General features: G+C 41.0%; 2 protein-coding genes across 6 annotated transcripts in view; one reads left to right on the top strand and one right to left on the bottom strand.

Moving 5' to 3' along the window:
* DNAH3 (dynein axonemal heavy chain 3) overlaps window positions 1-7,273 on the top strand; it is a 236,481-nt gene extending 229,208 nt beyond the window's left edge. For all 5 annotated transcript variants that reach the window (XM_070460978.1, XM_070460977.1, XM_070460979.1 and 2 more), the window contains 2 exons: window positions 614-751; window positions 6,872-7,273. In XM_070460978.1, the coding sequence (XP_070317079.1) occupies window positions 614-751; window positions 6,872-7,225 (492 nt within the window). In that variant the 3' untranslated portion in view covers window positions 7,226-7,273. The remainder of the gene's footprint in view (window positions 1-613; window positions 752-6,871) is intronic.
* A 3,492-nt stretch (window positions 7,274-10,765) lies between these two features.
* The window catches only part of LYRM1 (LYR motif containing 1), a 33,269-nt gene continuing 22,489 nt past the window's right edge, over window positions 10,766-21,545 (bottom strand). Inside the window, exons 2-4 of the mRNA XM_020895496.2 lie at window positions 18,352-18,543; window positions 14,329-14,421; window positions 10,766-11,419 (exon numbers count right to left, since the gene is read on the bottom strand). Coding sequence (XP_020751155.1) covers window positions 11,303-11,419; window positions 14,329-14,421; window positions 18,352-18,510 — 369 coding nt within the window. The 5' untranslated portion in view covers window positions 18,511-18,543 and the 3' untranslated portion in view covers window positions 10,766-11,302. The remainder of the gene's footprint in view (window positions 11,420-14,328; window positions 14,422-18,351; window positions 18,544-21,545) is intronic.

The following is a 21,545-nucleotide window of genomic DNA, read 5'->3' as shown; positions in this document are numbered from 1 at the left end:
TCAGTGGTAAAGAATCTGCCTGTCAATGAAGGAGATAGCGGATGATCCCTGATCCAGGAAGAGCCCACATGCAGTTGGAGCAACTAAACCCATGCACCACAACTACTGATGCTCAAGCACCCTAGAGCCTGTGCTCCTCAACTACAGAGTAGCACCTGCTTGCTGCAACTAGAGGAAAGTTTGTGCAGCAATGAAAGTGAATACAATTTTTAAAGTATTTAAAAAAAGAAAACTTTGAGCTAGCATATAAATATTGGATTATTATATATAAATATACAGATGTTTGTCCTGCAAAAAAAGGAAGACCTGAATTAATGGACCTGCATACCTGCTTGGCAACTACTGCTGGAGTTGAGTAGCTGCTGCTTAGTTTAGACAAGACATATATTCTCTACTGCTATAGTCCCTCCCACTCTCTACTGTATCCCTGACACCAGCTTGCACCAGTGCTTTTTACTTCAAAGTGGGAAAATATAAGATAAACTACAAAGTCTGCCTGTTTCCAGAAAAATGAGAAAAAGCCTATTTCTTTATGGGACTCATTTTTATTATTGTCTTTGAACTATCTTTGATGTATTATTGATTTTGCATTTTTATTTCTGTGGTTCTCCAGGATTGGATTGACAATGGACCTCCTGTGGTCTTCTGGATCTCTGGATTCTACTTTACACAGTCTTTTTTGACAGGTGTCTCTCAGAATTATGCTCGGAAATACACCATCCCCATTGACCACATTGGATTTGAGTTTGAGGTAGGGGCATTTTACAGTACAACAGCTCAAAGGGGCAACCAGAGAAAGTAGTGTTGTCCATTTCCTTGAGTCCAAACATTTAGATGTGTTAAGGTTCAAATACTTCTGAGATGATGCAAATAAAGTATTTAGCATGACTTAAAGGAGCTCCAAGGAGAAGGAAATGGCAACCCACTCCAGTATTTTAACCTGGAGAATCCTAGGGACGGAGGAGCCTGGTGGGCTGCCGCCTGAGGGGTCGCACAGAGTCAGACACGACTGAAAAGACTTAGCAGCAGTAGCAGCAGCAGCAAAGTAGCTCCAAGTTATCCCCAACTGAATCAGAGGATTCCCAATGCTTTCTCTCTTGTGTATATAAAAAAAGAATCTTTCCAGAGGAGAACTCTGCCACAGCTGTACCAAGAATAATGAAAGCATATTCTATACTGTCTATTCAACATGGTGGACTTTTCATTTGGAAGGATGTTAAAGGCCTTGTGTAGGGCTTTGCTTAAAGTCAAAGGATGCCAATAGTCAAGAATCACCCAATCCATGTTTGGAGAGAAAGGAGTAAGACAGACTTTAATAGAGCATTGTAGAATTTTAAATTTTATGGAAAGATCCTTTGAGATCATTTCATCCAGATGTCACAAAATAATTGCCTTAGATATTAATTTAGTTTATAAATGAACTTGATTGGCCTTTGTTGTTGTTGTCGTTCAGTCACTAAGTTGTGTCTGACTCTTAGGGACCCCATGGATGCACATCTGGTTTTCCTGTCCTTCACCACCTCTCAGAGCTTGCTCAAACTCATGTCCATTAAGTCAGTGATGCCATCCAACCATCTCATCCTCTGTCGTCCCCTTCTCCTCCTGCCTTCAATCTTTCCCACCATCAAGGTCTTTTGTAATGAGTCTGTTCTTTGTATCAGGTGGCCAAAGTATTGGAGCTTCAGCTTCAGCATCAGTCCTTCCATTGAATATTCAGGGTTAATTTCCTTTAGGATTCACTGATTTGATCTCCTTGCAGTCCAAGGGAGTCTCAAGTGTCTTCTCCAACACCACAGTTCAAAAGCATCAATTCTTTGGCGCTCAATTCTTATGGTCCAACTCTCACATCCATACATGAATACTGGAAAAACCATAGCTCTGACTATGTGGACCTTTGTTGGAAAGGTTATGTCTCTGCTTTTTAATATGCTGTTTAGGTTTGTCAAATCTTTCTTCCAAGGAGCAAGCGTCTTTTAATTTCATGGCTGCTGTCACCATCTGCATTGAGTTTGGAGCCCAAGAAATTCAAGTCTGTCACTGTTTCCATTGTTTCCCCAACTATTTGCCATGAAGTGATAGGACCAAAAGCCATGATCTTACTTTTTTGAATACTGAATTTTAAGCCAGGCTTTTCACTCTCCTCTTTCATTTTCATCAAGAGGTTCTTCAGTTCCTCTTTGCTTTCTACCATAAGGGTGGTGTCATCTGCACATCTGAGGTTATTGATATTTCTCCTGGCAATCTTGATTCCAGCTTGTGCTTCATCCAGTCTGGCATTTTGCATGATGAACTCTACATATATGTTAAATAAGCAGGGTGACAATACACAATCTTGACATACTCCTTTCCCTGTTTTGAATCAGTTTGTTGTTCCATGTCCAGGTCTTCTTGACCTACATAGGTTTCTCCGGAAGCAGGTAAGGGGGTCTGGCATTATCATCTCTTTAAGAATTTTCCGCTGTTTGTTGTGATCCACACAAAGGCTTTAGCATAGTCAATGAAGCAGATGTTTTTCTGAATCTTTCTTGCTTTTTTGATCCAATAGATGCTGGCTATTTGATCTCTGGCTGCTCTGCCATTTCTAAATCCAGCTTGAACATCTGTAAGTTCTTAGTTCACATACTGTTGAAGCCTACCCTGGAGAATTTTGAGCATTACTTTGCTAGCGTGTGAGATAAGTGCAAATGTGTGGTAGTTTGAACATTATTTGGCATTGTGCTTCTTTGGGATTGGAATGAAAATTGACCTTTTCCAATTCTGTAGCCACTGTTGAGTTATCCAAATTTGCTGACATATTCAGTGTAGCATTTTCACAGCATCATCTTTTAGGATTTGAAACAGCTCAGTTGGAATCCATCACCTTCTCTAGCTTGGTTCATAGTGATGCTTCCTAATGTCCACTTGACTACACACTCCCAAGATGTCTGGCTCTAGGTGAATGATCACACCATCGTGGTTATGTGGGTCATGGAGATCATTTTTGTCTAGTTCTTCTGTGTATTCTTGCCACCACTTCTTAGTATCTTCTGCTTTAGTTAGGTCTATATCATTTCTGTCCTTTATTGTGCCCATCTTTGCATGAACTGTTCCCTTTGTATCTCTAATTTTCTTGAAGAGATCTCTAGTCTTTCTCATTCTATTGTTTTCCTCTATTTCTTTGCATTGATCACTGAGGAAGGCTTTTTTTTTTAATCTCTCCTTGCTATTCTTTGGAACTCTGCATTCGGATGGGTATATCTTTCCTTTTCTCCTTTTCTTTTCACTTCCCTTCTTTTCTCAGCTATCCGTAAGTCCTCCTCAGACAACCATTTTGCCTCTTTGCATTTCTTCTTCTCGGGGATGACTTTGATCACCACCTCCTGTACAGTGTTACAAACCTCTGTCCATAGTTCTTCAAGCACTCTATCAGATCTGTTCTTGAATCTATTTGATCTATTCTTGAATCTATATCTTGAATCTATTTGTCACTCCACTGTATAATCATAAGGGATTTGACTTAGGTCATACTTGAATGGCCTTGTGGTTTTCCCTGCTTTCTTCAATTTAAGCCTGAATTTTGCAATAAGTTCATGATCTGAGCCACTATCAGCTCTCGGTCTTGTTTTTGCTGACTGTATAGAGCCTCTCCATCTTTGGCTGCAAAGAATATAACCAATCTGATTTCAGTATTGATCATCTGGTGATGTCTATGTGTTAAGTCATTTCTTGTGTTGCTGAAAGAGGGTGCTTCCTATGACCAGTGCATTCTCTTGGCAAAACTGTTATTCTTGCCCTGCTTTATTTTGTACTCCAAGGCCAAACTTGCCTGTTCCCCCAGATATCTCTTGACTTTATACTTTTGCATATGATGAAAAGGACATGTATGATGAAAAGGACATCTTTTTTTTTTTTTTTTTTTTGGTGTTAGTTCCAAAAGGTCTTACAGGTCTTCATAGAACCATTCAACTTCAGCTTCTTTGGCACCAGTGGTTGGTGCATAGAATTGGATTACTGTGACACTGAATGGTTTGCCTTGGAAACAAACAGAAATCATTCTTTCATTCTTGAGACTGCACCCAAGTACTGCATTTCATACTCTTTTGTTGACCATGTAGGCTACTTTATTTCTTCTGAGGAATTCTTGCCCACAGTAGTAGATATAATGGTCATCTGAATTAAATTTGCCCATTCTGGTCCATTTTAATTCACTGATTCCTAAAATGTCAGTGTTCACTCTTGCCATCTCCTGTTGACCACTTCCAATTTACCTTGATTCATGGACCTAACATCCCAGGTTCCTATACAGTATTGTTCTTTACAGCATCAGACTTTACTTTGAACACCAGACACATGCACAACTGGGCATTTTTTCCACTTTGGCTCAAACTCTTCACTTCTTATGGAGCTGTTTCTCTGATCTTCTTCAGTAGCCTATTGGGCACCTACTGACCTGGGGATTTCATCTTTTAGTGTTATATCTTTTTGCCTTTTCATACACTCATGGTGTTTGAAAGGTTGTGGCTGCGAGCCATGTTACCCTGGGATTCATGACATCGGAGAGGATTTCAATCCAGGGCCAGAGACAAGTCTTGACTACTCGGAGCTTTTTGTGTGGCAAAGTTTCATTAAAGTATAATAGAGATAGGGAAAGCTTCTGACATAGACATCAGAAGGGGACAGAAAGAGTGCCTGCTTGCTAGTTTTTAGCAAGGCATTTTATGTCTGTTAGGAAGTTTCTAATCTGAAGAGAGACACCTCAAGTCTGAGGGAGTTTCACCAGGCCCCTCTCCCACAATATACATTTTGAGATAGAATGGCACAAGTTGAGTCATCCCCCAGCCATAAAGTAATTGACATGAATACTGGTTGGTTGAGTCATTATCAGCCCAAGCTTTGAAGAAAAAAAAAAAGGTTAGTCTTAGGTGGAACCAATTTGAAGAAAGGCAAATTCCAAAGCAAAATATAGTTTCATTAACATAGCTTAAGAAAAACATTTCCATAATAAAAAATGGTTAGCTCAAGGTCTGAGAAAAGTTGAGTTCAGATGTTGTCAACAGAGAAGGGAAAAAAATTTGCCACTCGTAGTTTATTTTCTCCTACAGCTTGGGGACCTCTTACGGTGTCTGTTACCACCCTCAGGTTCTCAAGGCAAGAATACTGAAGTGGTTTACCATTCCCTTCTCCAGTGGACCATGTTTTGTCAGAACTCCCCACCATGACCCATCCATCTTGGGTGGCCCTACAAGGCATGACTCATAGTTTCATTGAGTTAGACAAGGCTGTGATCCATGTGATCAGTTTGGCTAGTTTTCTGTGATTGTGGTTTTCATTCTGTCTGTCCTCTGATGAATGAGGGTAACAGGCTTGTGGCAGCTTCCTAATGGGAGGGGCTGGCTGTGGGGAAAACTGGGTCTTGCTTTGCCAGGTGGGGCCAAGCCCAGTAAATCTTTAATCTGATTTTCTGCTGATGGGGGGAGCGGGGACAACACAGTGTGTTCCCTCCCTGTGGTTTGGCCTGAGGCCACACCATGGTAGCCGTAATGGCGGTAATGGTGACCTCCTTCAAAAGGACTTATTGCCAGCACACCACAGCTCCCAGGACTGTTGTAGTCAGTGCCCTTGCCCTCATGGCAGGCCACTGTCAACTCACGCCTCTGCCGGAGACTCCTGGACACTCACAGGCATGTTTGGCTCAGTCTCTTGTGAGGTAACTGCTCCTTTCTCCTGGGTTTGGGTGCACACAAGGTTTTGTTTGTGCCCTCCAAGTGTCTGTTTCCCCAGTCCTGTGGAACTTCTGTAATCAAATCCCACTGGCCTTCAAAGTCAAATTCCTGGGGGTTCTCAGTCCTTTTGCTGGATCCCCAGGTTGGGAAACCTGTTGTGGGCCCTAGAACTTTTACAAGTATGAGAACTTCTTCGGTGTAACTGTTCTCCAGTTTGTGGGTCGTCTGTTTGATGGCTCTATAGTGGAGCTAATGGTGACCTCCTCCAAAAGGACTTATGCCACATACCACGCCTCCCAGGTTTGCTGCTGCCAGAGCCCCTGTCCCCACAGCAGGCCACTGTTGACCTGTGCCTCCACAGGAAAACATGCAAACACTCAAAAGGCAGGTCTGGCTCAGTCTCTAGTGGGGGTCACTGCTCCTTTCCCTTGGTCCTGGTGCTCACAGTGTTGTTTGTACCCTCCAAGCATCTCTGGCAGGTCTGAGGTTTGATTCTAAATGTGATTTTGCCCCTTCTACCAGCTTGTCAGGGCCTCTCCTTTGCCCTTGGATGTGGCGTGTTTTGTTTTTGTTTTTGTTTTTTTTTTTTTTGGTGGGATACTACATTCTCCTGTCGATGGTTGTTCAGCAGCTAGTTATGATTTTGGTGTTCTTACAAGAGAAGATGAGCACACGTCCTTCTACTCCGCAACCTTAAAGAAGTTTATCAGCTCTGAATCTAAACAATGGTGTGCTGGGACTGGCTCATACTAACTCACCAGAGCCAGTTACAGGTGGTTGTTAAATAATGGATACACTGAAATTGATCATGGTGGGGCTCTTTACACCACAGAAATTGACAGAAACTAAAAATCAAAGTTGTACTTCTTCTACTAGAGAACTGTTTTACCAGCATGCAGCTGAATCTAACCCCTCACTTTACAGATCCATATTCAGAAAGGGGAAAGATTATACAAGGTCACTAAGCTAGGTAATAGTTAAGGTGGCCTCCTGGTTCTTGCTGACTGGAAATCAGACATGGCCCATGTAGCATGTAGGAATATTATCAGAGAAGTCTGTGTCCTGGGAGACAGACAGTAAAGCCAGTTTTTACCTTTTCAGTCTCTTAATGCTGCCTCATTTAGGAACATGGCAGGTAACAATGGAACTCACAGCTTCCTGTCTTTCAGGTAACCACACAAGAAACAGTCATGGAGAGTAACCCAGAAGATGGGGCCTACATAAAAGGACTCTTCTTAGAAGGTGCCCATTGGGACAGGAAAAAGATGCAGATCGGGGAGTCTTTCCCCAAAATCCTCTATGATCCATTGCCCATCATTTGGCTGAAACCTGGGGAAAGTGCAACGTTTCTGCATCAGAACATTTATGTGTGTCCAGTCTACAAAACAAGTGCCCGGAGAGGTACCCTCTCCACAACAGGGCACTCCACCAACTATGTCCTATCCATTGAACTCCCAACTGACAGGCCTCAGAAGCACTGGATAAACCGAGGAGTAGCCTCTCTGTGCCAGCTAGATAATTGATGGCACGTGTTTCAACACAAAATAAAAAAGTATCATTCTTGACTGAAATATAGTTTTTCTTTCTTGAGAGTCACATGGTATGATGATGATCACCAGGGAAGCCCCAATGATGATGACAATTATATTAATGGAGCACTTGCTATGATCTAGGTATTTTAGAGCAGTCCTATAAAGTAAGTTATTATCCTTACTTTATGGGTGCAGAAACCAAGATATAGAGAAAGTAATATTTCTCCAAGTCAGGTAGTTACTAAAATAGTGGAGCCTAGTTTTGAATACAGGCAATAGGATTCTTCAGCCTAGACCTTGAGTCATGTGGCTAAGCTCCCTGATTTTTTTTTTTCCTATTATTTTGCCATAACTGTCACTGAATTTTAATTGCTTCTCTCCTAGTCTGTTAGATAGCATCACCAACTCAATGGACACGAATTTGATCAAACTCTGGAGATAGTGAAGGACAGGGAAGCCTGGTGTGCTGCACTCCATGGTGTTGCAAAGAGTCAGACACAACTTAGTGACTGAATTATAATCACTGTTGTCTCCATTTCAGTGATGCAAAAATGGAGGCTTAGAAAAGTAACTAGTTCAATTTTACAGCTAGCCAGTGATAGAATTGGACCCCCAATTCTTCTTCACTAGCTTACACAGGTGGGTAGAAATTTCAGGAAGAAAGGAGGCATGGGAGAACTATTATTTGTTGCTTGCCATGGGCTTCCCTTGTAGCTCTGTCGGTAAAGAAACTGCCTTCAGTGCAGGAGACCCAGGTTTGATCCCTGGGTTGGGAAGATCCCCTGGAGAAGGAAATGGCAACCCACTCCAGTATCCTTGCCTGGAAAATCTCATGGACAGAGGAGCCTGGTAGACTGCAGTCCATGGGGTCACAAAGAATCGGGCATGACTGAGTGACTAACATGGTTTATCCTTGGGTTTTTAGATATCTTGCCTGTTCCTATGATTGTTTTCCCCTGTAGAAGCTCAGGAAAACTAAGTATCTTGCCTATGATCACCCAGTTCTTTCACCCTGAGGAGCCAGGTTTTGAGCCGAGATCTTTCTGGCTCTAGAACCCATTCATTTTTCACTGCTTCATGGTGCCTCCTTATTGAGGACTTGGGTATATTGTGATGTGGAATTTTAGAGATGTGTAGTTCCAACAACCATGTCCAAGAAATTTCTAGTTTATCACTGTTTCTTCCCAGGGCCAGCTGGAAGAGAATCCCAAAGGAGATAAAAACAAAATTCTTGATGCATTCTCAACTAACTCTCATGTAGCTCTTTGGCTCTAAATAGCTACTTCCAAGGCATTCCATTGGTCAGCTCATAGATGAGCAAAGACATAAGACTTCTTGAGTCTTAATGTGTCTGGCCTGGCTTCCCAGCTTCTACACTAGAAGAAACGTTCTGACTTGGACTGTTTTTCTTGAACAAAGCTTCTGAGAACCACATAAACATATTTCAGAAAACTTGTTTCTTCATGGGAACATGGAGTCAATCAAATTATGATTGAGGATTCTGAATTCTGAGGTCAGCAAATCATCTAATTGATCCTAAGTGCAAAAGCAGGGTGGGGCTGGGGGGTGGGGTGGTGTGGTTCTCCAAATCTTGCCAGTGGGCAATAAAGAGTGAGGAGGAGATACTTTTTCTCAGCTCTTAAGTATGTGGTTCAAAAGCTTTTTTTTTTTTAAAGAAAAGTAACTTTTTCCAATGGAGGGAAAAAAAAATCAGAATTAACAGATAGCTAGAACTGTCATATTGTCTATTATTCCAAATAGATTGTTAAGTCATATGAGATGGAAAGGTGGTCAGGAACCCAAATCCCTGAAATCTTAGACTGGTTGAGGTAAGTCAGACTGCAAAATATAAGGCAGTAAAGAGGTTGCTAAAAGGACAACTGAAATTCAATTATAGTTATCTAACTCCAGCTTCAGCAGCAAAAAGCTGATGGAGGCAGGGACTGTTTCATTCCTCAGCGGTCAAGGGACAGAATGTTTGTATGTGATGGATTAAATTTTTGTAATTTAAAAAAATTTCCCTCTGGGAAAGTGCAGTAGGTTCTTCAGAAGTCCTGGTGAATTAGAGGCTGGAACTCTGGAGCAGAAACGGCCAGAGATCAGCTCCGTGAGAAGCTGTAGGCCCTGTCTATAAATAGCTCAGCAGATGACATCAGAAAACCTTGTCACCAAGCTAGTTCTCTCTCTCTAAAAATATGGCTCTTGAGTAAATAGTTTTCAGTCCTTGTCAGCCTTGGAAGAAAATGTCATTAAAAGAGGGGGTGCAGGGGATGCTTCCAAAGACCAAAGAAGGAGATTTAATAGGGGGTAGAAGAGAAAGTGAAAAAGTTATTATAAACAAGTAGGTTTCATGGAAAGTTGGGGAGGAAATTATGATTTTGTGTAACAGAGTATGCATCTTTGCAAAGGCAGGTAGGCATATATAATTCACATTTAGCTTAAGATTCCTGGCACACAGAAGGTACTTAGAGGTTAACTAGCAATTCGATGGACTTTCATTTTGGAGGAGTCCTTCCATTTTGGAGGAAGGATGATTTCTACTTCTCATAGAGTAAGATAAAAATTGCATATTCAAAATCACCTTGAATTACTTAGAAAGTGATCATGATGGGGACAGCAAGTCATGTTTCACTAAGTTCAGCACAGCTAGTTTTTCCTCCACCCCAAGAACACGTCATTGTTTCATTGACTGACCACCAGATAAAGTAGCTGGCTTGAGTTCACAGGCCTTATATTGTTTTAGAAACACTTAACTTTAAACATTAGAACCACCTCTTGGTAGGGAAATACTTCCACAGTGAGATGAGACAGAAAGAGACTGACTGATGGAACAGCGTATTGATGTCTCCGAAGTCAAGTTAGGCTGGGGTATGTGCTCACTGAATGTGGAGTGGCCAACACGCCAACCAACACATTTACATTTCTCTCTCTTCATCAAAGGCCTATAGCTATATTTTTATTAAATATGTACATGCTATATCTCTATTGACACAGTATTATATTTGCTCTCAATGTTATTGACAAACCCTGCAATATTTACTTAACCTGAGCATGAAAAAGTATGCTCCTGCTCACAGGAATATATTTGAAGCTGAAAAACATATACTTTAAATTAGAGACTGTGTGACTAGGGAATCCTAAACTAGGTATGGGCAGGAAGTTATCAACTACTGCTTCTGAGGGTCACAAGGCCATTTTGGTAAATGGTACAGAGAGACCAAAATAAATAGAGATTTTTCTTTATTGGTGATTACCCATCCCCTCTGGAGGTAAGAGGATTTGTTCCATTTCTGTTTGGACATAATTTGAAAGCCAGCTTAGCTCTTGTACTTCCTCATTATGTTATGATAAAATTCTCATAATGAATGCAGTATGAATTTCTAGTGAGCCTTTCAGGTCTTAGGTGTATTCAAAGTAATCACAGGCTTTAAGATAAACTAAATATATGCATTTACCTAACAGATACGCTTTTGTGTATGTGTACATCTGGGGCAGAGATGTGTCTCATAAAATTTCAATGAAAAACCATGATTGATTCAAAGATGCACTTTTTAAGGGAATTTTATCTGGAAATGGGAAGTTCCAAAAGACAACAAAGCACACACAAAAAGCCCACTTTTAAGTAAATCTATAACTTGGAAAAAAAAAAAAAGACCTAAAAATATTCTGAGGGGTACTGTATAATTCTAAAGTAGCCATGAGAACTTCCATCAACTGGCTAATTTCTTCATATCAGCTGGCATGTCTGGTGATTGGCATTCCCTTGAAAGCTTCTGTCACCCTTCAGTCTTCTGCCCACAGGCCTTAGTTTTGTTTCCAAGTGGTGCTTCAGTGAGGATATAAGGTCCATGACCTCTAAGGTTAGTGTTTATCTCATCAGGCAGCAAGATCCTGAAAACTGTAGTGATGTGTGAGCATGCATCATTCGGACAGTACCAATATTTCAGAGGTTTTAAGAAGATAATTGGATTTTTGCTCCTAATCAAGAAGAATTTTGTTAACTAGTTTACAGTCAAGGCTTAGTTGGCTTATCATTCTCGGAAAAAAAAAAAAAAACTTTATTCTGGGTTATGAAACTTCATCATGAGATTTGAGATATATTGGTTTGGAAAATTTCCTCAGTTTCTCCTGGCTTCGAAGTCCCCGGCCTCGTAGTGGGGTAAGGCCCATGGGAGGCAGATGAATCTGAATAATAAGAATAATGACAATATTAAAAATTACAGGACTTCCCTGGTGGCACAGTGCATAAGAATCTGCCTGCCAATGCAGGGGACATGGGTTTGATCCCTGGTCCAGGAGCAGCTAAGCCTGTATGCCACAGCAACTGAGGCTGTGTGCCCTACAGCCCACACACCACAAATACGGAGCCCGTGTGCTGCAACTACTGTAGCCCCAGCTCCCTAGAGTCTGTGTTTCACAACAAGAGAAGTCACTGCAATGAGGAGCCCATGCACTGCAACGAAGAGTAGCCACCGCTTGCTGCAATAGAGAAAGCCCACACAAAAGCAATGAAGACCCAGCACAACCAAAAACAAATAAATAAAGCTAATAAAAGAATTACAATCATTGCAGCAGCTGATATTCGCCAAAGATTTACTAGGTACTATGCTCTCTGCTAAGTGCTAACTCTATGTTGTTTTTCAGTTGCTAAGTTATCTCCAACTCTTTGCAACCCCAAGAACTGCAGCATCTCAGGCTTTCCTGTCCTTCACTATCTCCCAGAGTTGGCTCAAACTCATGTTCATTGACTCATGATGCCATCCAACCATCTCATCCTCTGTCACCCACTTCTCCTGCCCTCAATCCTTCCCAGCATCAGGCTATTTTCCAGTGAGTCAGCTCTTTGCATCAGGGTCAAAGTATTGGAGCTTCAGCTTCAGCATCAGTACTTCCAATGAATATTCAGTGTTGATTTCTTTTAGGATTGACTGGTTGGATCTCCTTGCAGTCCAGGGGACTCTCAGGAGTCTTCTCCAGCACCACAGCTCAAAAGCAACAATTCTTTGGCGCTCAGCCTTCTTTATGGTCCAACTCACATATCCATACATGACTACTGGAAAAAACACAGCTTTGACTATATGGACCTTTGTCAGTAAAGTGATGTCTCTGCTTTTTAATACACTATCTAGGTTTGTCATAGCTTTTCTTCCCAAGGAGCAAGCATCTTTTAATTTCATGGTTGCAGTCACCATCCATAGTGATTTTAGAGCCTAAGAAAATAAAATCTGCCACTGTTTCCATTTTTTTCCCATTCTATTTGCCATGAAGTGATGGAATCAGATGCCATGATCTTAGTTTTTTGAATGCTGAGTTTTAAGTCAGCTTTTTCACTCTTCTCTTCCACCTTCATCAAGAGGCTCTTTAGTTCCTCTTTGCTTTCTGCCATTATGGTAGTATCATCTGCATATCTGAGGTTGTTGATATTTCTCGAAGCAATCTTGGTTCCAGCTTGTGACTGATCCTGCCTGGCATTTCACATAATGTACTCTGCATATAAGTTAAATAACCAGGGTGACAATATACAGCCTTGACATACTCCTTTCCCAATTTTGAATCAGTCTGCTGTTCCATGTCTGGTTCTAACTGTTGTAAGGTGGTCTGTTATTCCCATCTCTTGAAGAATTTTCCAGTTTGTTGTGATCCATGCAGTCAAAGGCCTTAACACAGTCAATGAAGCATGGGTGTTGGCAATTTGAGCTCTGATTCCTCTGCTATTTCTAAATCCAGTTGGTACATCCAGCTTGTGACTCTGTACTGATTCATTATTCCTTGTAGTGCTTATATACATTAATTCTCAATATAATCTCACAAAGAATATTATTCTAATATTCACAGATGAGAAAATGGAGGCTCAAAAGGTTGAATAACTTGCTCATGATTATATATTAAGTGGTAGAACCAGGATTTGAATCCTGATCTGTCTGACTCCAAAGCTTGTGCTCTTCTTTGCCCTATTTCCTGCATGGAGAGGAAAAACCACAGGTCACATAGTGAAACAAGAGTCCAAAGAAGGTGAGGGAAAAGTGTGTATACAAACTTGTTCTGTGCAGAGTGAAAAACTGGACCAACATAAATGTCCAGTGAAAGGGTACTAGTTAAATTATGGCATATTCTTACAAAAGGATACAATGCATCCATTTTAAAAGATGGAAGCAGAGATATGCAAAAAAGGGAAGTAAAAGAAATAGTCAATAACAGTATGCCTAGGTTCCCATGTACTTTAAGAAAATTTATGTACATGAGTATAGAAAAAAAGACTAAAAGGATATATTACCAAACTATTAGGCTGAGTCAATAAAATATAAAATTGCTGTTTTTGTAGGTCAAGAGTAGAATATTGGCAATTTCATACAGTCCAACTTAAAAGTTATAGTGGTCACTCCCACAGGGTGAGAATTTTTGACAATTTTCACTGTCTTATGCTTTCCTTTAAAGTTTGAATTTTATTTATTCTTTTAAAAAAATTATTTATTTAAATTTGTCTGTGCTGGGTCTTCAATGCTGCAGGTGGGCTACTCTCTAGTTGTGGTGCACGGGCGTCTCATTGTGGTGGCATCTCCACTTGCAGAGCACGGGCTCTAGGGCACCCAGGTGCAGTAGCTGCAGCTCGAAGGTGCTAGAGTGAGGGCTCAGTAGTTGTGATGTATGAGCTTAGTTGCCTTGTGGCATGTGGAATATTCCTGGGTCAGGGATTGAACCCGTGTCCCCCACATTGGCAGGTGGATTCTTAACCACTGGGCAACCAGGGAAATCCTGAATTTTATTTCTTTATTAACAATAAACCTGTTTTTTAAAATAATAGAAATAAAGATCTTTCCATAAGGAAGGTAAAAGTTAGAAAACTATATAAATGTGAGCTGGATTTCCTTTCCATTTAGGGGAAAGTTGTATAAGTAGGAGAAGTCAGGCATTCATTGACATTTTAGCTTGTTGTAATGGGTTGGTGGCCATGCAAGCATAACTTATTTCCAACATGCCTCCTACAGGGGCTCTAGGCTTTTCGGCAAACACAAGCCCTCTTGGTATATATTCTTGGAAATAACTGGGTGGACAAGGATAGGTACACACCACATACTAACTGAAGTCACACTTACTGGCCTTGGATAAGGAATCTGGTAATGCAGTCCAATTTCAATCCTGGCTGTGCATTCATCTATACACTGTTTAATCAGGTCTGTGTCTGTGAGCTATTAAAAGGGAAAAAGAGGTGAGATTGTTATTGTCTTTCCAATGCTACATAAAGTAGAGGTACACATTTTCTTAAACTTTTTCAGTTCATCAGCCACTAAATTAAATATTGGTCATTTGAAAAATCAAAAACAATTTAAGATTTCCTGTGGATTAAACTTTTAAAAATCATTTAGCTAATATAAGCACATAGTAAAAAATAATTCAAATAATACAAACAGATGTAATGTAAAACAAAATCTTCTTCTTCTTCCTGTCTCTCAATTCCCCTTCTCAGAGACAATTATTAGAAGTTTGTTTTTCCAGGGATATTCTATGCATATGTAAGTATACTTCTATAATACCTAGTAGTTTTTCTTACAAAAATGAAACCTCTGAACCCTGCTTCTTCACAAACAACTTGAAGTTCCTTCTATATTTACACGTATAGAACTGCTTCATTCTTTTTAACAGCTGCACAAAATACCAACATATGACTGCATTATAATTTAACCAATCTTCCACCAATGGACATTTAAGTTATTTTCAGTCTTTCGCCATTTTAAACAATGGATCTCGTATTTGAACTCTTACTGATAGTCCCTACAAGTACCCTCTAAGAGGTTCTACCAATTTACATTCCTATGAACAATCCATAAATTATATTCCTACCAACAAAGAACGAGAGTGCTTCTTCATACCCTCCCCATGTTGATCAAGTGTTTCAGCAAGTGCTGTTGAGAAACCCCCTAAGATATTGGAAAATGATCCACCTTCTATTTTGAACTGTAAACTGTTTGCTCATTACTGAGAAGAAATGATGTTTGAAATTTCCAAACAGTTAAACTGTGGTAGTCCAATTTCAAGTAAAGGAATAAAAAGTTCATTCTGAAAACAGGAAGCCAGGAAGTAGATGAGGAGACAATGTTTCGAGGATGGAAAATGAGTCAACACATGACTCTACTAAGAGTCTGAAAGTGGGCTTCAAAGCAGAGCTGGGTTGCATCAGCCCCAGATGACACCCACAGTGAAGCCTGGGCTGCCATGGCTTGCAAATTCCAAGGGTGTTCCTGTCCTGTGGTCCTCTTGGAGCACAGAAAAGTTCTAGGACCTGCAATGCATAAAAAGAACCACAGCTGAGTCCCTCGGGACAGAGGCTTAGCTTTCTGACCGCTGTTATTTCTCAGAAGCTATTCTTCTGATTGTCTACCTTGGGGGAAGATTTCCATGTTCTCATTTGCCTATTGGGATTCAGAGCAATTAATGAAATACATTTGGGTTATTATTAAGCTCTTATAGCAAGTGAGGTTACAGGAGACTACTTAGGTCTACATGAGGGATTAGGGAGAAAGAAGCCCCTAATAAAGATATGGGGACTGAGGGCTTCTAGGGCTCCAGCTGTCCATCTAAACAAGCTGGATTAGAGTTCTCCAAATTCAGTCATTCAGAGGCTGTCTGCGTGATTTTGTCATCTCCAGAACTACCTATACTAATATTAAACTTTCTCTTTAAATGGACTCTGTAAGTACAGTACTTGCAAAATTATCTGATACTATGTTTCCTTTCTAAAACATGGTAAAACAGTACATATTTTAAAATAAAAAACCCATGTACATCCCCCAACACAACAATATTATCTCACTCATGTACTGGCACATACACCTCTTTCTGGCTTACACCACACTGAGCCAATTCAAGCAGAGGCAAATGAAGGATTATTATTGCCTTAACTGAAAGCTCAAAGGGTATTGAGTAGTCTTAGGCGATTGAACCTGCAAAGCTTTACTGGTCATATACTACTACGATATCCCCTTTCCCAGGTTAGACACCGTGAGGCCATGGTACCTGCCTTCAACTATCAAGGATGTTACCTGGGCAGAACAAATCTGACACATGAAGCTACAGAAAAGGCACAATGGTACATAATCAGCAGGGCAATGACTGCAGACTGCTATATAGGAATTCAGAGTAGGTGGTCATCATGGGTTTGGTTGAGGGCAGAGGACTTGAGGAAGACTTCCTGGAGAAGATCAATTGAAGCAAAGTATTTGTAAGTGCTCATAAATTTAGTGACAACCACAGACAAGGCCATGAGATATACTAGAAAGGTATAAGAAACTGTCTATGTGCTCAAGGAACTGACAATCTGGTTAAGGAGACCATACCAACATAAATGAAACAAATAAGGAAAAAATATTATGACTGTCTAATTAGGGAAGGGTATAGGTCAGTGGTCTACAAAGTTTTTGATCATCTACTTCTTTCAATTAAAAAACTTCTGAGCCCTGAGAATTCCATGGTGGTTCAGTGGTTAGGACTTTCACTGCCATGTCCCAGGAAACTAAGGTACTACAAGCCACACAGTGTGGCAAAAAAAAAAAAAAAAAAAATCCTGAGCCCATAGCTTCCATGTGTGTATTTATAAATTTATTAAACTATTAATAATTCAATTATATATATGTAATAGACATTTTTAAAGAAGCAATAAAAATTAAAAGAAACAGCACTTGTAATATTTTATTTCTATTTCTCAAAGGACTATTCAGGACCTCAGGGGGTACACACACACTGATGTGGTAAGCATGGTCTATGCTAAAAGCAGAAAAAGTTTGGGGAAGTTGGAGGATGGTCAGAAGAGAGGAAAGGAGTTTCATAAGCAGGTTGGTATTAAAAGCATGCAGGCTTCAGGGATTATGAGAAGGGAAGGATATTATAGATTGGGAGGGTTTCTCAGCTAGCACTTAACCCCAGTGGTAATTTTACACTTCTTTCCATCTAACTCTGAAACATCTTTCAGGGACCCTGTGTTGGTTTTGCTCAGTTATATCCCTGATGTCTAGTCTGGAACTAGACAGATGTCTAGTCTTGGAACATGGTAGACACTTAGCTACTTGTTAAATAAAAGGATGAGAGCAAAGGGTCACGAAGTAGTGGCAGAAGCTATAGAAGAAATGGGCAAAATGGGAAAGTGAGGTGTTCTTGTGGAAAGATGAATTCTGCTTTGGGCTATTATGCTTCTGGTGAATTCCTACAGGGACTGATGAGAGACCAAGATATGGGATCTGGAGCCATGGTCTTTGGGCCTCTGTATGGAGGGATGACCTTCAGAGGACCCTTATAGCTGGTGGGAAAGTGTGTGAAAAAGACAGGGCACAAAGGAGACTGAGACAGGGGTAAGAGAGGGAAAAGTAAAGACAGTAGATTGTCAGGAAGTTTCACAAAGTGAACAGTGACAACACTGAATCCATGAGATCAACAAGAGGCAAGAACAGTCAGGAGCTGAAAACATCTTTCCACGCTTAGAGCCAAACAGTATTCCCAGGAAGCTGACAGATAATACTTTATGGTTTGTCAAATCAAGCCTCTTAGAATGGTTTTTGGCTCTCTGGTATTTGGGTTCAGCTAGCTAATGGAGGCACTATTTTACCCAGTTCTGAGGTCTCAAAGGGCAAAGCCTTTCTGCTAGCCAAAGAGGCTTGCGTTCAAAGCTAAGTTATGAAGGGAACCTTTGCCTTAATCCTATTCTCTTTCCTCTGAATGGGTTTATACTTGGAGGCTCTGAATAGCTTATGAATTGAAAAAACCAAACACAACTCTGAGCACCTCCTGTGGGAGTGACCGACAACAGGCACAGTGTGTGAGGAACCAATCCTACTCTGAAAATTCTCACTGGATTGATGTAGGTCACCTGGCTCACGCAGTCTTCTCAGGATGCTGAGCCACTTACCAGCTGGACTGAGACTTGAAGAAAGTGAAGAGAGAACCCAGGCTGGGCTCTGTTTTCCAGTGGTTGGTAAGCCAGCTAGGTTGTGCCTCTGGCCCCTTCTTGCTCCGCATTCTGCCCCTCTAATTTGTGCTGCTCAGTCCTCTCAAGTATAGGATAGCAAAGAAATGAACAAACGCCACAAGAATTGCTCTCCTCCTTGCAATCTCCAACGGGGCCTACTCACATTTTTGTTTTTTTGGAACAGCGTTCTGGCTTCATTTAATATGTACTGTTTTTCTTTAATGGTGTCTTCCATCTGCCCTGATGCAGCCTGCCATTTCCTCGCAAGCCTGAAAATTCTGCGGTAGAGGCCAAGAACTTCTTGTCGTGTTGCCATTGTCATCTTCCGACCCACCAAAATAGAAGGGAGGATAACCTGCATAAAAATTCAGTTTGACAGTAGGCAGTACAGCAGCTGTACATTTAAAAAAATCGAGCTCTTTAATTAGTCTAGAAAATAACTGCTCTTTCTCAACAGATATGTTTGGTAACATTACCAGAATGGTGCTGTATGAATATCAGTAATCTCTTAGACAGCCTTGTACATCATCCCTTAGTTGAAGGTTGTTCAACCTTGCTGTTTGCCATGATGACCATTTTTATGAATATGACAAAACAAAAATGCACATTTAATGTTCTTTAAACCAGTACATTCTTTCCCAGAATATCTTAGAAATGGTGCTTTTAGTGTATATACTGGTAAAATTACATTACTAACTTGAGTGCACAAGAGAAGGCACATTTTGAATAACTGAATTTTCTAGTTATGTGAGAACTTGAGTTTAATGCAGGGTTGTAAACTGAAGTGCCTCTGGGGCCAAGCAGGCAACAAAATGAGGAAATTTGGCTAGTGGGGGACAGTGGCCAACTGGAGAAGATGCGCCCCCTTGAAACAAAACAGTTGCTACTCAGTCCCAGCCAGCTATTCTCATGTAGAATTGAGGGCCTAAGGGTGCCAGATTTCCTGACAGCTTAACAATAGGTGGCAGTCAAGATGTTTAAAATAAGAAATTTCAAAAAACACAGTATTTATTTTTGAAAATGCAAGTACCAAGAGGGCCAAATAAAATGAGTCTGTAGGCTCAATTCCACTTGTCAGGTTGCAATCTTTTTTAGTTCATCATAATCTTGTTGAAAATATTTCTCAAAATTGTTGGTCTGCTTCCTTCCTTCCTTGTCCACATAAGAACTGTATAATAAGTACAACTGAAAATCTTTCTGATGACTGAAGATCTTGTGGCCCCTCTGAGTTTTCACTCTGAAATACATCAGTTTTAATTTCAGAGGATTTAGCTAAGGGAACCAACCCAAGTATATTCTTGAAAGTTAGCAGCATTTTTAAAAATTAAATTCCTGTTAAAGTCATTTTTATTATAAAATATTTCAGATATACAAAATATAGTTAATAATATAATTAACAGTCATATGTTCATAAAGAACCTTAAAGAATAAATTATATAGTCAAAACACCACTGTACCCCTTCCAAATCAAATTTCCTCTCCTCTCCCCTAGAAGGAATCACTATCTTGAATTTGTTTACCTTTCTCACATATTGGGCTTCCCCGATAGCTCAGTTGGTAAAAGAATCCGCCTGCAATGCAGGAGACCCTGGTTTGATTCCTGGGTCAGGAAGATCTGCTGGAGAAGGGACAGGCTACCCACTCCAGTATCCTGGCCTAGAGAATTCCATGGACTGTATAGTCCATGGGGGTCACAAAGAGTCAGACACGACTGAGTGACTTTCACTTCACTTCTCACATATAGCTTTATGCTTAACATAATATTGCTTACCCAGTTAAAATTTTTATATATGTGAGGTATTATATCCTTCTACTTGCCTTTTTTGCTCATACTTGTACAATTCATCCATATCCTATAGCTGTGGTTCATATATTCTAACTACTGCAATTCAGTCCACTGCATGAAGCTATCCCAACATACTTGTCTATTCTCCTACTGACGGACATTGAATTTTTCCCCCTTCCCTCTGTTTTACTTATGCAAAAACTTCAGCCTGTTTTTTTTTAAAAATAATTTTATTTATTTACTTATGGTTGTGCTGGGTCTTTGTTGCTGTGTGGGCTTTTCCCTAGACTGGCAAATGGGGGCTGCTCTCTAGTTGTGGTTCATGAGCTTCTCATCGCGTGGCTTCTCTTGTTCTGGAGCACTGGCTCTAGGGCACACAGTCTTCAACAGCTGCCGCATGTGGGCTCAGTAGTTTTAGCTCCCGGGCTCTTGAGCATGGCTCAACAGTTCTGGTGCACAGGCTGAGTTGCTCTACGGCATGTACGATCTTCCTGGACCAGGGATCAAACCCGTATCTCCTGCATTGGCAGGCAGACTCTACCAATGAGCCACCAGGGAAGCCTCAGCCTATCTCCTTACTGTTAACTTCTACATCTAAAAGAAATTCAGGGATCTTGGGCAAGATGGCACAGTGGGAAGACCCTGAGCTCACCTCTACAGGCACACCAAAATTGCAACTATTGAAGAGAAAGCCTGGAATATAACAGAAAAGATCTCCTACAACTAAATATATAAAGAAGGAATCACAATGAAATGGGTAGGAGGGGTGGAGCTGTGGTATAGTCAAGATCCATATCCCTAAGTGGATGGCCCACAAACAGAAGAAGAATTACAATTGCAGAAGTTCTCAAGAAGCAATAGCTCCAAGGTCCACATCAGGTTCCTCAGGTTGGGAGTCTGGCACAAGGAAGACAAGCCCCTAGAATGACTGGCTTTGAAAGTCAGAGAGGCTTACTTTTTAGAGATCCAGAGAGCGGGGGGATATGGAGACTATTCTTAAAGGGTACATATAGACTATCACATGGGCAGAAGCAGTAATGTGAAGAAGCCTAGGTCAGACCCACATGCTGATCTTGAAGAGTCTTCTGGAGAGACAAGAGGCAACTGGAGCTCATCCTGGAGTCATAGAAACTGATGGCAAGTGTTTTGGGGGGCTTGTTTCACTATGTGGACCTATTGCTGGCAAGCGTCAATTTGAAATTCTTCCTCTAGCTTATTAGACATCAACCAGACATCACCAACCTGTCTGGGATGCCTCAGGCCAAGTAGCTAGCTGAGCAGAGACACACCCCACCAACCACCAAACAAGTTTGCCTTAAGACTCCCTGAACCCACAGCCATCTCAGGACATGGTTCTATCCACAAAAGGGCCAGGAACTTGCCCCACACACCACACACACTAGCCCCAGGACTTCCAAGACCCTGCGGCCTACCATGAAGGGTCATTTGGACTTATCTCTGCTTACCAGTGGGGCAACACCAGCCTCAGGACCACTATAGCCCTGAAGCCTGCCATGGCAGGGCCCAACCCACCTACCATCAGGCTGGCACCAGGCAGAGAATCCCTAGGC

This window comes from Odocoileus virginianus, chromosome 33, assembly GCF_023699985.2.
Source record: "Odocoileus virginianus isolate 20LAN1187 ecotype Illinois chromosome 33, Ovbor_1.2, whole genome shotgun sequence".
Classification (NCBI taxonomy): domain Eukaryota; kingdom Metazoa; phylum Chordata; class Mammalia; order Artiodactyla; family Cervidae; genus Odocoileus; species Odocoileus virginianus.
Note: the sequence above shows the minus strand (reverse complement) of the source record. Positions and strands in the feature narration are given on the sequence as shown.